Below are 14,314 nucleotides of genomic sequence, written 5' to 3' on the forward strand. Positions count from 1 at the left end.
TAAATTAAATTAAATTAAATTAAATTAAATTAAATTAAAAAACTCCTACCACTAATCAAATATTGTATTATATATACTGTATTCCCATGCACATTCATATGTGTCAAATGTGTTTTGTAATTAAAAGCTGCATTTAAATTCAAGCTGAACGTCAGCGTAACTGTATGCAGTGTCCAATGCTTACATTTTAAATTAATTTTTACTGTAAGAAATAACAGCAACATTTTTTTTAGATCCGCCACTCAATGCAGCGGTGATGCATTGTAGTGAAATACTGCCATCTGGTGGAGAAACATGTCATTACAAGTCTTTTATATCAACAAGAGAAGCTGTGTGTGTCAAACAGCAGCTAAAATTGAGGAGACTGATTGGTTTACAACAGTTGGTGTCCAAAATGCAGACTGAGGGCCATTTCCCAAAGAAAGCTACCACATAAGAAAACAAATAATTCATATTAGTATTTTCTTATTGTTATCGAACAGACATGAACCTCACCTCACATCAGAAGGACAAACATACGACAATATGAGATCCACCGTGTTCTTGATGATGGCCGGCGGCGGGTGGATGTTATGCGGGAAACGGTGCGCCACAGTCATCTGCCAGGCGTCCACCAGCAGGATATCTAAACCTTTAAACACGGCTCGGAGCACGGCGTCCATTTGCTGCGAGAACCAGTCGCTGTTGTACAGGCTCACCTTGTTTTTCATTTCCTGGGGGTTAGCGGAACGGATCACGATTAGCGTCCCCGGCGCCCGGTTCTTAAGTCGCACAACGGCTTTGCGGATGTTCTGCAAGCGGCGTATGTAGGCCTCCACGGGGAACGTGCTGAAGTGAGCCCAGATGCTGATGGCCACCACCGTGTTGGGACCCCCGCTCAGGCCATCCAGCTCATTAGCGATGTAGCGCATCTCGCTGGTCGTGACTTTGCGGATGCGGATGGGTGGTCCGTGGCAGCGGTACGTCACCAGAATATTGTGTTTGCCGTCCACAGCCAGGAAGGGTCCTTGACTTCTACAACTTTTTGGTACAAAGTTGAATTCCTTCAAGTCTGAACGGAAAACAATCAGGCTTCAGTACTTGAGACTAAGAACCGTTCCTGATTCTAAGACCAAACCCTGACCTGGCAGAACTTTCCCGAGGAATTCAAACCATTGCCGCACAGTGGAGTCGCCGTACATGTGGACCTCCTTATTAGTCAAACACCGAGTGATGGCAGAGGAGTTGAACCGGCGTATCGCGACGGTTCCTAAGGGTCTCCACAAGTCGTTGTAGTAGTACCCGGATGTTGTTTGGTTGACAGTATCTGGTTTCAGTTTCTTGGACTCTACATGGGTACACTTGAATTGAAGTCATCCAAAAGGAAGTGGGGTTAGTGACTTTGGAGGACCTACCTGGTCTTGAAGGCAGCACATGGATTGTGTCATTTCCAGAAGCCCGGATGGGGACTTTGACATTGATGCCACTGGTGCAAAAATAGGAGGATCAGTATTAGGATTGCGAGTCGGACGATTACCAAACTTTACGTTAGGTACAACTGCACAGTCTTCATGAACAAATAAGAGGATCGGTTCTAGACTGGATCGTTGGGAAGACGCAAGGTTTCGGAATCAAGTACAGGGACAAAACCTAGGATCTGCTCGATTGTTTTTTGGGAGGGGGTTGGTTGGAAGGTGATAAAAACCAATTACATTTGTGTTGTCCTTCAAATTAAGAAAGTGTACCCAAGACTTTTACCAGTTCTAGACTGGATCGATTGGAAGATGTGAGGTTTCGGAATCAAGTACAGGGATAAAACCAAGGATCTGCTTGAGTATTTTTGGGGGGTTTGGTTGTAAGGTGATAAAAACCAATTACATTTGTGTTGTCCTTCAAATTAAGAACGTGTACCCAAGACTTTTAGCAGTTCTAGACTGGATCGATTGGAAGATGCGAGGTTTCGGAATCAAGTACAGGGATAAAACCTAGGATCTGCGCGATTATTTTTTGGGGGTTGGTTGTAAGGTGATTCTGAAAGTGTACCCAAGACTTTTATCAGTTTTTGGGGACCATGGATCATTCTGTTATTGGTTGTAAGGTGATAAAAACCAATTACACTTGTGTTGTCCTTCAAATTAAGAAAGTGTACCCAAGACTTTTAACAGTTCTAGACTGGATCGATTGGAAGATGCGAGGTTTCGGAATCAAGTACAGAGATAAAACCAAGGATCTGCTTGATTATTTTTGGGGGGTTTGGTTGTAAGGTGATAAAAACCAATTACATTTGTGTTGTCCTACAAATTAAGAAAGTGTACCCAAGACTTTTAGCAGTTTTTGGGGACTATGAATTGTTCCGTTAAATATAACATTTGAACCGAAGCGTGTACAATTCCGGAAACTCTTGTCCTTCGAAATTGAGAATGGGATCCTGACCTTTGGGGACTATGTCTTGGAGAGGAGCCTCCCACGGAACCTTCCAACTGTACCTACTACTGTATACTTCTACGGCATAAGTACCTGAACCTGGATTCTTTAGGTTAGCTTGAAATAATCCTTGAAGGTAATCAAGATGTGGAAAAGTAAAACTGGTCATTGGCTAGAAGAGGAACCATACCATTCCACGAACAATTGCCATCCCCCAAAAACCGTGATGGACAATATCAACAACAAGCTGTGTGACGCCCATTCCCAGTTTCTTTGATCCAGTATTTTTAGCTAGTGCGGGTGTAGCTAACCTTCGAAAGAGCCATGCTTCTTTATTTGTGATGATGTTTTGGACGTAGCCTCCCATGACGTGGTTGATTCTGGCGCTGCAGTTGAGCGTCTTCGGCTTGTAGCAGTACCACGGCTCCCCGGTGAGTCGGTCGGTGTAGTCGCACAACGGTCCCCGGTCAAGTGGCAGATACATGTTACATATTGTGGTCTCGGATCGAAATCCCAACTTGTAGAGGCTTTTGAAGTACACGCGATCGGAACGCTCTTTCCTCAACCGATGCAGCACGGCAACAGCCTCGCTCGAGTGCACCATGGTGACCGCGACCTGAGACGAACCTTCCCATAGAAGTGGGAATCGGGCGGAGTAGAGTCCGTTCTTGTGGTCTAACACCGTCCCGGTTACGCCGGCTCCATATTTAGGAGAATGCAGTCGAGCCAGAAGAAAATCGCCACCATAACGCTTAGGTCGGCCCTTGGAGTCGTACATCTGGATGATGACTTTGAGCTGGTCGCCCACGTACCGGTGTCCTCCATTATTGGGGGGAAGGACAAAGAAGCGGCTGTGGACCGGGTCACTCGTATTGAGCAAGCCGACAGCAGACGGCGGACCCGGCCAGGCGATAGAATTCAACAACTGGCGCTCCTCTTGCTCTTCTTCTGTCAAGACCTTCTGGTCCAGATGTGTACAGAAGGTACGATTGGTGTGGACCGTCGGGACGGGTCCAGAAAAAGTTGAGTGGATGTGGCTCTGGAGTTGGGGTGGGACTCTGACTGTGTAGCAGTGACAGTTCCAGTTCTGAGGAGATATGGGACAAAACATTTTGACTTAGATCTTCTTCTTCTAGGGAAGACCACTAGACCGCTATCTGTATCTGTTCCCCCATCTGGGTTAAACCAGGAGGGGGCGTGGTTTAGGCGACAATGGGTGGGGCTTACATGGGGCTTAATGGGTGGGGGTGCTGGAGCCTATTCCAGCTGTCTTCGGGCGAGAGGCGGGGTACACCCTGGACTGGTGGCCAGCCAATCACAGGGCACATATAGACAAACAACCATTCACACTCACATTCATACCTATGGACAATTTGGAGTGGCTAATTAGCCTAGCATGTTTTTGGAATGTGGGAGGAAACCGGAGTACCCGGAGAAAACCCACGCATGCACGGGGAGAACATGCAAACTCCACACAGAGATGGCCGAAGATGGAATTGAACCCTGGTCTCCTAGCTGTGAGGTTTGTGCGCTAACCACACAACCGCTGTTATTTTTGTGTCATTTACAGAATGCAAAACTATAATTATTGTCGTTTTGTGTTGTCTGGAACAGATTGGAACAGATGTTTTGGTTAAGAGTCTGTTCTGGTTTCAGTCGGACCCTTTGGAACGGATTAATTACATTAACCAAAGCATCACTATGCTTCATATTTAATTCATTCATTTTCTACCGCTTATCCTCACGAGGGTCGGAGGGGGTGCTGGAGCCTATCCCAGCTGTTTTCGGGCGAGAGGCGGGGTACACCCTGGACTGGTGGCCAGCCAATCACAGGGCACATATAGACAAACAACCATTCACACTCACATTCATACCTATGGACAATTTGGAAGTGGCTAATTAACCTAGCATGTTTTTGGAATGTGGGAGGCAAAACCCACATGAACATGCAAACTCCACATGGAGATGTCCAAAGATGGAATTGAACCCTGGTCTCCTAGCTGTGAGGTCTGCGCGCTAACCACCATGCAAAACTATAATTATTGCCTATAATTATTGTGTTGTCTGGAGCAGATTGGAACATATGCTTTGGTTAAGAGTCTGTTTTGGTTTGAGTCGGACCTTCTGGAATGGATTAATGACATTAACCAAAGCATCACTAACCACTCGGTCGCCGTGCAGCCTATGCCGATGTCAATTTTTGTAAACCGTATTACCTCCAAAATGCTGATGTTGAACAGCAGGTAGGCGACGCCAAACAGAACAAGGACGGCGAGGCCGTGATTCCAAACATTTTGGGACATGGTTGACTTTGGGCTCAGCCAATCATCCACTGTCGCTAAGGCTGGGTAAAAAAAAAAAAAAAAAAATTAAATTGATTATGGACTCATTTCAATTTTACAATATCCATTTATCGGGTACGAGTTCCACCAAGGGGGATGAATTTGGTTTCCAAGATCTACCAAGTTCAAGTGGGTTCATGTAGAAGTACTACAAACCAGGTCTTCAACATGGTCTTTTTTTCAAGTTTTACATATTTTGGCCCAAATTAAGCATTTTCAAGAATAGAAATGGCTAAATGAAATCAAACACAAATATAAGGCATGAAAAAATGTGATGATATTTAGTATGAAACACTGGAGGAATGGAGTGGGTAGGCTTGCCGGACTGGTTGGTTCGGAAGAAGAGAAGAAGTCAATCATGAAGATATTCAAAGATAAGAAAGGCGCTAAGAATTTTTTTTTTATTGTTATTCATATTTTTAGACGATGCAATGCAACATTTCCACTTTCCAAGCCAACCGAAACCAAAAATCCTCCCACCACCACATCCAAAGAACTGCAGGTTTCACTTACCTCAGTTAAGGTCAGTGTCCGTGACTCAGTTAAGGTCCGTGTTCATGACTCCACCATAAAAACGACACGGCGACAAAAAGTTCCAAGACCAAAACCACTGCCGAACAAAAAGAACATTAAGACTCGTCTCAATTTTTTGCCGTGGGACACACACCAAACGTCTGACCCCGTGGTCGGTGCGCGTCAAGTCTCACCACTTCTGCAGGTCGTCTGTCCAATATCACAGCGATCACAGCTTTGCGTGGACGGTGACGAGTGAGCGTTTTGTGCCGCACCTCAAACATGCGTGATTTCACACACTGATTTCAGCAGTGGTGCCAAAAAGGGAATCGGCTGCATCCGTGGTTCAGAAGGCAGCGGATGTGGATGCAGGGGCCCAGCATAGGCTGGCAAACCTGCTTTAGCATGTACTATATAATGTATGTACTTTAATTTTGTATATGTATATATGAGTTCAAGTTACGTTAGGGAGGTGCAAGTGGTCGGTTTGCTTCACAGCCAAGATGTCTTCGGTGTTTAGTTTAGTTTAGATTCATTTTTTTGTTTAGTTTATTTTTTTTGGTTTATTTTTTTGGTTTTGTTTAGTTTTTTGTTTACTTTAGTTTTTTTAGTTAAGTTTAGTTTATTTTTTTTGTTTAATTTAGTTTAGTTTTTTTGTTTTGTTTTGTTTGTTTTTTTGTTTAGTTTAGTTCAGTTTTTTTGTTTTGTTTTTTTGTTTAGTTTAGTTTCTTTGTTTTGTTTTGGGGTTTTTTTTGTTTAGTTTAGTTTAGTTTAATTTTTGTTTTGTTTAGTTTATTTTTTTGTTTTGTTTATTTTTGTTGTTTAGTTTTTTAGTTCAGTTTAGTTTATTTTTTTAGTTTAGTTTAGTTTTTTGTTTAGTTTGTTTTTTTTGGTTTATTTTTTTGGCTTAGTTTAGTTTTTTGTTCAGTTTAGTTTTTTTAGTTAAGTTTAGTTTATTTTTTTAGTTTAGTTTAGTTTAGTTTTTGTTTAGTTTAGTTTTTTTGTTTTGTTTTGTTTTTTTTGTTTAGTTTAGTTTCTTTGTTTTGTTTTGGGTTTTTTTATTTAGTTTAGTTTAGTTTAATTTTTGTTTTGTTTAGTTTTTTTGGTTTATTTTTTTATTTAGTTTATTTTTTTGTTTTGTTTAGTTTTTTGTTTAGTTTTTTAGTTCAGTTTAGTTTATTTTTTTAGTTTAGTTTAGTTTTTTGTTTAGTTTAGTTTTTTAGTTCAGTTTAGTTTATTTTTTTAGTTTAGTTTAGTTTAGTTTAGTTTAGTTTAGTTTAGTTTTGTTTTGTTTTGTTTTGTTTTGTTTTGTTTTGTTTTGGGTTTTTTAGTTTAGTTTTTTTTTTAGTTTAGTTTTTTTGGTTTATTTTTTTGTTTAGTTTAGTTTTTTGTTTTGTTTAGTTCTTTTGTTTAGTTTTTTTGTTTAGTTTTTTTGTTTAGTTTAGTTTATTTTTTTAGTTTAGTTTAGTTTTTTGTTTAGTTTAGTTTATTTTTTTAGTTTAGTTTAGTTTTTTTGTTTAGTTTTTTTTGTTTCTTTTGTTTAGTTTAGTTCAGTTTTGTTCTTTTTTTTTGTTTAGTTTCTTAGTTTTGTTTTGGGTTTAGTTTAGTTTAATTTAATTTAATTTAATTTAATTTAATTTAGTTTAGTTTAGTTTAGTTTAGTTTAGTTTAGTTTAGTTTAGTTTAGTTTAGTTTAGTTTAGTTTAGTTTAGTTTAGTTTAGTTTAGTTTAGTTTAGTTTAGTTTAGTTTAGTTACGACTGGAAAGCACATCCAATAGATTATTTGTCTCCAGTCCTCCTAGGTGCAGATTAAGTATGAAGGTCTTCTGGAGTGCAAGGGCCACTCCTGAAGACGTTCTATGACTCCAAGGAGTTTTCTGCTGGCGTAGCAGTATTTCGGCTGCGGACAGGAAGAGACTGGATAAGATCATCAAGAAGGCCAGCTCTGCCCCCGGGTTGCCCCTTTGACCCAGTGGAGGTGGTGGGAGAGAGGAGGATGACGGCTAAGCTGTCATCCATGTTGAAGAACTACTCCCACCCTGTACAGGACACCTTGACAGGACTGGGGAGCTCCTTCAGCGATAGACCCCCCCCCCCCCCCCCCAAGTGTGAGAAGCAGGTCTATTCTTCCTGCAGACTGTACACCGCTATATACATCTGTGCAATAATACTTTTTATATTCAGTATATTTATTCCAGAATCCATTCACTGTGCAATATCTGATCAAGTTCCACATGCAATTTCAAGCTCTAAGTGCAATATATTAAGTTTTTAAGTTCTAAGTGCAATATTCACAATGCCTCATATTTCATATTTATTTCACTAGCAAGATCTAATGGTGTATATACTGATCATATATTTCATATTTTCATATTTCATATATTTCATATCATCTTCTGTATCTGTATATAATCCTGGGTAAAATTTTTACTTTGTTAATACTTTTAGGTTTTTTATACTGTTTTTTTTATTTTTAATATTTTTTTACTGTTTAACTTTGTGCTGCTGTGCAATGCAAATTTCAACACTGAGGGACGAATAAAGGCTTATCTTATTTTATATTATCTTATGTGCATGCCAGCAAAGCGCAGCAGCCCATACTATTATCGCTCATTTATTCTTTATTATTAATATTAATAATAATTATAATAATTAATATGAATAGTATCTTATTCCTACGCAGAAGAATTCAGGCCAAACCGCACATTGAGCTATTAACATTTTAAAAACTATAAAAGGGAACACTTACCAATGTAATGGACAGGTGGCTCTGTTTTTAAATAATTGTCTTTAATGCGAAGATATGAGGTTCGATTCCGGAGTTTTTTTTTTTTTTTTTTACAATGTTTTTGTCTTTGGTGAAAGTAAGAATGTACATTTATATGACGACGTTTCTTGTAACCGTTTCTTGTATTTCGAAAAAAAAAGAGACATCAAAAAAGGACATCGACATTTTAGAACCGGAGCAGAGCGGTGATTGGACGCCATCAAACGTAAGTGGCTTCATTGTCTTTCAAGCGAAAGCACGACGAACACTTCCTTGTTGTACAATGTTTGTTTGTTTTTTTGTCTTTGTTGCGTGTTTCTCAACATAGTAAGAGTTTAACGACATGTATTAAATTCATATTTAGAGGAAGTTAAGTTATTTATGGTGCTTTATTGACACACCGCGTCGTGTGGCGTTTTTTAGGCTAGCAGTCGCTAGCTAGCTAGCACCAGTTCATAGAAAACAATAAGACACCTTTAATTTAATAATTGTCTTTAAAGTTGGTACAACACGGAAAGAGTCTTTATATTTAACAGGCACATTCTAATAGCAAACCGTTGTCAGTGCTACATTGTTTTTTTTTTTTGGCTACATTGGCTACAACTCTTGTTTACACTGTACTGTGCTACCTTATAGTGAAGTGGGGAAAATATGCAGAAAGAGAATTAAAGAACAAATATATTTTTATTGCAAGAGTGCAAGAAGTATCATGTCATGGTACATGTGGCCTTCTGTGATGTCTGATTGATTGATTGATTTATTTATGAATTAGCACAGGTGAGTAAAACATTACACAACTCCTCCCAGGTCTTGTTACTGCACAAAGTTCCCTTACAAAGTATACATGTGGGTAAAATATATTCTTTATAAGGTGCTGGAATGTCATACGAGATTCCGGTTTACAAAGTGTGATAGGTGAAGCATTGCAAGCACACGAGATATGAACACAACGTTTACATTCATGCATGGAAAAGGATATGGAACAGCAACATGGAGTGTTTATTCGTTGATGCACAGTATACAGCATATTGGACTTGGATGTTGTCTTGGTTAGTGGAAGAACTTAAACTGTGGAATTAAGGGAAAATGGGAATTTTGGCAAATGTGGGAAATGATTATCCTGAATGTTTCCAAAAGACTTTGTCATTTGTTGATCTTTGACTTTCCCATTCTTCTGATTTTTGGTCCGTTGAAGTCATTATTTTATGCTAACAAAAACAAAACTACCTGCAGCCAATCATGATGACAAGTGAGAAATGTTTTTGTGTTTGGGACGACATTCCGGAACCATTCCAGAAACTCCGGAACCATTTATGATACGATTTAGTTGAACATATGTACAGTCAAACCTTGGTTTTCCCACAATCAGTTTTCAGATGATTCAATTTGATACAATTAGCAACCCGATATAATTAAAACTACCTAAACAAAACATCTTAGCTTTGTGTTAAACACCACAAAGCTCATTAGTGTCGTTTCTAATAATATACAGAATTAATCATCCATTTATGATTTATACTTTATGGCAAAAATGGAACCCAAACTGCTTCTACCAAGCATGTGCTTCACAAATATTGTTGAGTTTTTAAGTAATACAAATTAACAAAACAAGCAAAAATACATGTGTGCAAAGTCTTTTCCTGATATATATGGTCTATTTATTCCTGCAATGCCTATAAAACACCACTAGGTGACACTATTGCTCTGCAAACATGTCCCACAGTTGCTATTGTGTCTTTAGTGATATTATATTTCTCGCATAATTCATCACGTAATGTAGTAATGGTAACTGTGTAACGATGTAAACTACACGGTCAGATGACTGCTTGTGAGTAATAGCAAATATATTTATATAAATATTACAGCTGCAACCATTAATCAAAGACTCCATGATTAATTGGATCGATTATCCAATTAATCGACCACTCTTTCGGTATTCGATTCATCGTTTTATTTTATTTAACTTTGACTTTTATCGACATTTTTTATTTGTTTTCTGGCTAAGAAAATGATATGACGTGAATGGACAACAAATGTCTAGCCTTTGGTCTTTAAATACAATAAACAAAAAAACAAAAAAATACCAAATTATAGTTCCTGACCCAACCTTGATAGGTGAATTTCTGACTAAATATTAATCAATGGAATATTTTCATAGTTTGAGCACAGAAAACCTGTATATGGCTTTAGATATATGCTTTTAACTATTATTAGAGTCCTGTAGACATGAAATAACACCCCTATAGTCCCTTATTGACACCACATTGTGCTACACTTTTACGCAGGCAAAGACACTTCTAATTAGCTCCTAATTTAGTTATTCTAAATTTAATAGAGTACTAAATGGAATAGGGTAGAAGGATAAAGTGTGGATTAAGGTAATGTTATGTAAGGTAATGTCCGAGTGACCCCAGAACGAATTGAATGTGGCCCATTACTAGTATAAAAATATGTATATTTGATATATTTATATATATATATTGTGTGTATTTTATGGCTTAAATTAAGCATTTTCATACTCAGAAGATGCATTCAAAGACGTTGTGATGATATGCAGTACTCTACACTGGTCGCTAGGTGACAATAGCCACTGCAGGAAGTACTGTGCAGAAACAGGAAGTTGAAACAAGAACAAACTCTGCTAATGCTAATATGTGTGAGTCTATATTTTGTCTTATTTTCTCTTATTATGCGTACTAGTTGGGGTGTTATTTCACATCTAGAGAGCTCTAATAATGTAAAATTCAGGTTGTAAATATGCTCTAATTATAAAAAATATCCCATTTATGGATGGGACGTTCTGGAATGGATTAACGTTCCTCTTGTGTTAGCTTCCTGGTATCATGTCTTATGTTAACGGGTCGGTTTTGACCCATGTATTAAATCAGGTATAAAATACACTAAAAAACAATAACCATCAAATTTGCTTCTCATGTCTTGGTTACCTTCTTAGGCTTCCTCATTTATGAAAATATTGGTTTTAATACTTTTGGTGTGGGCATGTAGGCCTTTTTTTGTCACTATACCCCTCCATTTCAATTTCCAAAAATGGTAAAATGAACCTCAAAAGAATATTATATATATAATTTAATATATAATTTTAATTTTAAATAATATAAATAACAAATATGTAATTTTATTTATATTTATATATATAAATAATATATATATAAAAAGAATATTATATATATATATATCATATTAATAAATTGAAGGTTCTTTTGTTACCTGGCTATTACTGAGGGCTATAGAACATATCTCTTAAATTAGTTTTATTTATTTACTCATTTTAGTATTAATCACTAAAGAAACATCTATGGTGTTGGGGTGAATTATGACCCATATATATATATTAATGTCAAGATAAGGTAAGAAAAAGTTATTGTTTTCAGCAACAGAACTTTAGTATAAAGTGAAATAAAAAACCAGAACAGGTCCAGATCTTGGTTCAGTGTACTTGTTGCCATTCTTTCCATGATCCAAATTGTAAATGTGAAAATCAGCCAATCAAATGAGTGAATTCACGTCACATGTATACTGGAAAAAAAAACGGTCAAAATGAGAATCCCCTGAAGCTTCCATGATGAGAAGAGGAGCTGGTTGTCATTGTGTTGGCTAATTGTACACTTATGATTTCGGTTGTGGCTCAAAATATTGCTTTATAGCAGGGGTCTCAAACACGCGGCGGCCCGCAGGACACGAGTTTGAGGCCCCCGCCTTGATATGAAAGTTTAATGTTAAGTTTGATATGGATGCTGTATGGTATCATGTACCCAGAAAAAAATTATTACATTTGATTAATGTTCATGTTAAAGGTTAAATAACTGTTAATAGTTATCCTCCCTATCTGTGTGGAAGTGGTAAGTTTTTGGCTATTTAAGTTTAAAGGAAATAACTTGAAGGCTAGCTAGCTCTCTAGTTTGCGAGTTAGCATGTGTCTCAAGACCCTGCAGTTGCGCAATATGTTGTAAATAAAAAAAGTATAAATGTGACTATAGTCGTGTTTTATCATGTCTACAGGGCTCTAATAATGCTTTGTTCATTTTAATCTGAAAAGAATAAAAGTTTGTATATTTTTCTGTTTTTAATAAATGCGTTTTTTTTTTTTTTTGGAAAACCTGATGCGGCCCAGCCTTGCCCAGACCCTAGCTCCAGTGGCCCCCAGGTAAATTAAGTTTGAGACCCCTGCTTTATAGTCATATTATTATAACCGACTCAAAACCGACCCTAACAATACAGTTGTCATAATTTCAACCAGACCATTTTAAAATGTAATAAAACAATTTTTTGGGGTTTATTTTGTTGAAATAGAGTTTCCTGACAAAGTCCAAAAGCCTTGATGCAATAAACAAATCTTATGTGATTCTTTTTATGCATTAAAATGTAAAACAGGTCGATGCCGACCCTAACACAAGAGGAGGGTTAATGACGCTAACCAAGGTTCTACTGTATTTTAAGTTTTCTTAAAGGTGTACCATCTCAAAACTTTTGCCCATAGAAAGCACAGTCAAATCTTTTTATACGCTCTAGTTTTCATATGATTCACTTGTCTTGGTTTACATACAATATTGCACCTAAGAAGTACAGTCCGTTTGCCCGGTAGCGTCGCGTATCGAGTGCCCAAACAAAGCACCCAACGCGTTACTGACTTACTATCTGTCCGTGAATTTTTTTTATTGAGTGCTAAATAAGAAAGTTACGAGTGCCAGCACTTTGATAACGAAGTTGAGAACGCCAAAAGTAGAAATGAGGGGAAAAGAACAAACTAGGGATCAGCCGGTCATCAGTATCTTGTAAACATGTAACACAGTCATACACCTTTTTTCTTCCAAACAAAGTATTTTCTTTCTTCTCAAAGATACAGTATGTGTATTTACAATATATGCATATAGTATTTAGCACTGTGATTGTTTTCATTAGCTCATGTGCATGCTCCCCTAAACAAAACGCAGTCGTGGAATCTGCAATTCATACTAACTTTCAAATCAAATCAACAACTTTGGTCCCGGTATTGACCCCTGTGGTACGCCGCGTATGTTAAGTAGCCTTACTCATAATTCCAAACCCACTACCCTGATACTGTGCTGTTATATATTAAGATATTATGATTGATTGCGGGCGGCGCGGCGGTCGAGTGGTTAGCGCGCAGACCTCACAGCTAGGAGACCAGGGTTCAATTCCACCCTCGGCTATCTCTGTGTGGAGTTTGCATGTTCTCCCACGTGGGTTTTCTCCGGGTACTCCGGTTTTCCTCCCACATTCCCAACAAAACATGCTAGGTTAATTAGCGACTCCAAATTGTCCATAGGTATGAATGTGAGTGTGAATGGTTGTTTGTCTATATGTGCCCTGTGATTGGCTGGCGACCAGTCCTCTCGCCCAAAGACAGCTGGGATAGGCTCCAGCACCCCCCGCCACCCTCGTGACGAAAAAGCGGTAGAAAATGAATGAATGAATGTGGGCGGCACGGCGGTCGAGTGGTTAGATCTCATAGCTAGGAGACCAGGGTTCAATTCCACCCTCGGCTATCTCTGTGTGGAATTTGCATGTTCTCCCACGTGGGTTTTCTCCGGGTACTCCGGTTTTCCTCCCACATTCCCAACAAAACATGCTAGGTTAATTAGCGACTCCAAATTGTCCATAGGTATGAATGTGAGTGTGAATGGTTGTTTGTCTATATGTGCCCTGTGATTGGCTGGCGACCAGTCCTCTCGCCCAAAGACAGCTGGGATAGGCTCCAGCACCCCCCGCCACCCTCGTGACGAAAAAGCGGTAGAAAATGAATGAATGAATGAATGAATGTGGGCGGCACGGCGGTCGAGTGGTTAGACCTCATAGCTAGGAGACCAGGGTTCAATTCCACCCTCGGCCATCTCTGTGTGGAGTTTGCATGTTCTCCCACGTGGGTTTTCTCCGGGTACTCCGGTTTTCCTCCCACATTCCCAACAAAACATGCTAGGTTAATTAGCGACTCCAAATTGTCCATAGGTATGAATGTGAGTGTGAATGGTTGTTTGTCTATATGTGCCCTGTGATTGGCTGGCGACCAGTCCTCTCGCCCAAAGACAGCTGGGATAGGCTCCAGCACCCCCCGCCACCCTCGTGACGAAAAAGCGGTAGAAAATGAATGAATGAATGAATGTGGGCGGCACGGCGGTCGAGTGGTTAGATCTCATAGCTAGGAGACCAGGGTTCAATTCCACCCTCGGCCATCTCTGTGTGGGGTTTGCATGTTCTCCCACGTGGGTTTTCTCCGGGTACTCCGGTTTTCCTCCCACATTCCCAACAA

The 14,314-nt window shown here is 38.9% G+C and overlaps 1 protein-coding gene across 1 annotated transcript; it reads right to left on the bottom strand.

Moving 5' to 3' along the window:
* Window positions 1–242: 242 nt before the first annotated feature.
* Window positions 243–4,743, bottom strand: LOC131102198 (NXPE family member 3-like). The gene is made up of 5 exons (XM_078791898.1): window positions 4,620–4,743; window positions 2,715–3,490; window positions 1,395–1,465; window positions 1,124–1,327; window positions 243–1,051 (listed from the first exon to the last, which is right to left on the bottom strand). Exons 1-5 carry the CDS (start codon window positions 4,704–4,706, stop codon window positions 492–494), a joined length of 1,698 nt encoding a protein of 565 aa, XP_078648024.1. The 5' UTR covers window positions 4,707–4,743; the 3' UTR covers window positions 243–491.
* Between the last annotated feature and the right edge of the window lie 9,571 nt (window positions 4,744–14,314).

Source organism: Doryrhamphus excisus, linkage group LG7 (genome assembly GCF_037039965.1).
Source record: "Doryrhamphus excisus strain RoL-2023G ecotype Guam linkage group LG7, RoL_Dexc_Guam_v1.1, whole genome shotgun sequence".
NCBI lineage: Eukaryota > Metazoa > Chordata > Actinopteri > Syngnathiformes > Syngnathidae > Doryrhamphus > Doryrhamphus excisus.

Coding starts and splice junctions, on each gene's coding strand:
- LOC131102198 (XM_078791898.1), bottom strand. CDS start 4,706: ATGTCCCAAAATGTTTGGAATCACGGCCTCGCCGTCCTTGTTCTGTTT. Junction 1,466..2,714: donor GAAGCATGGCTCTTTCGAAG/GTTAGCTACACC, acceptor TTTTTGCACCAG/TGGCATCAATGTCAAAGTCC. Junction 1,328..1,394: donor TGTGCTGCCTTCAAGACCAG/GTAGGTCCTCCA, acceptor GTACCCATGTAG/AGTCCAAGAAACTGAAACCA.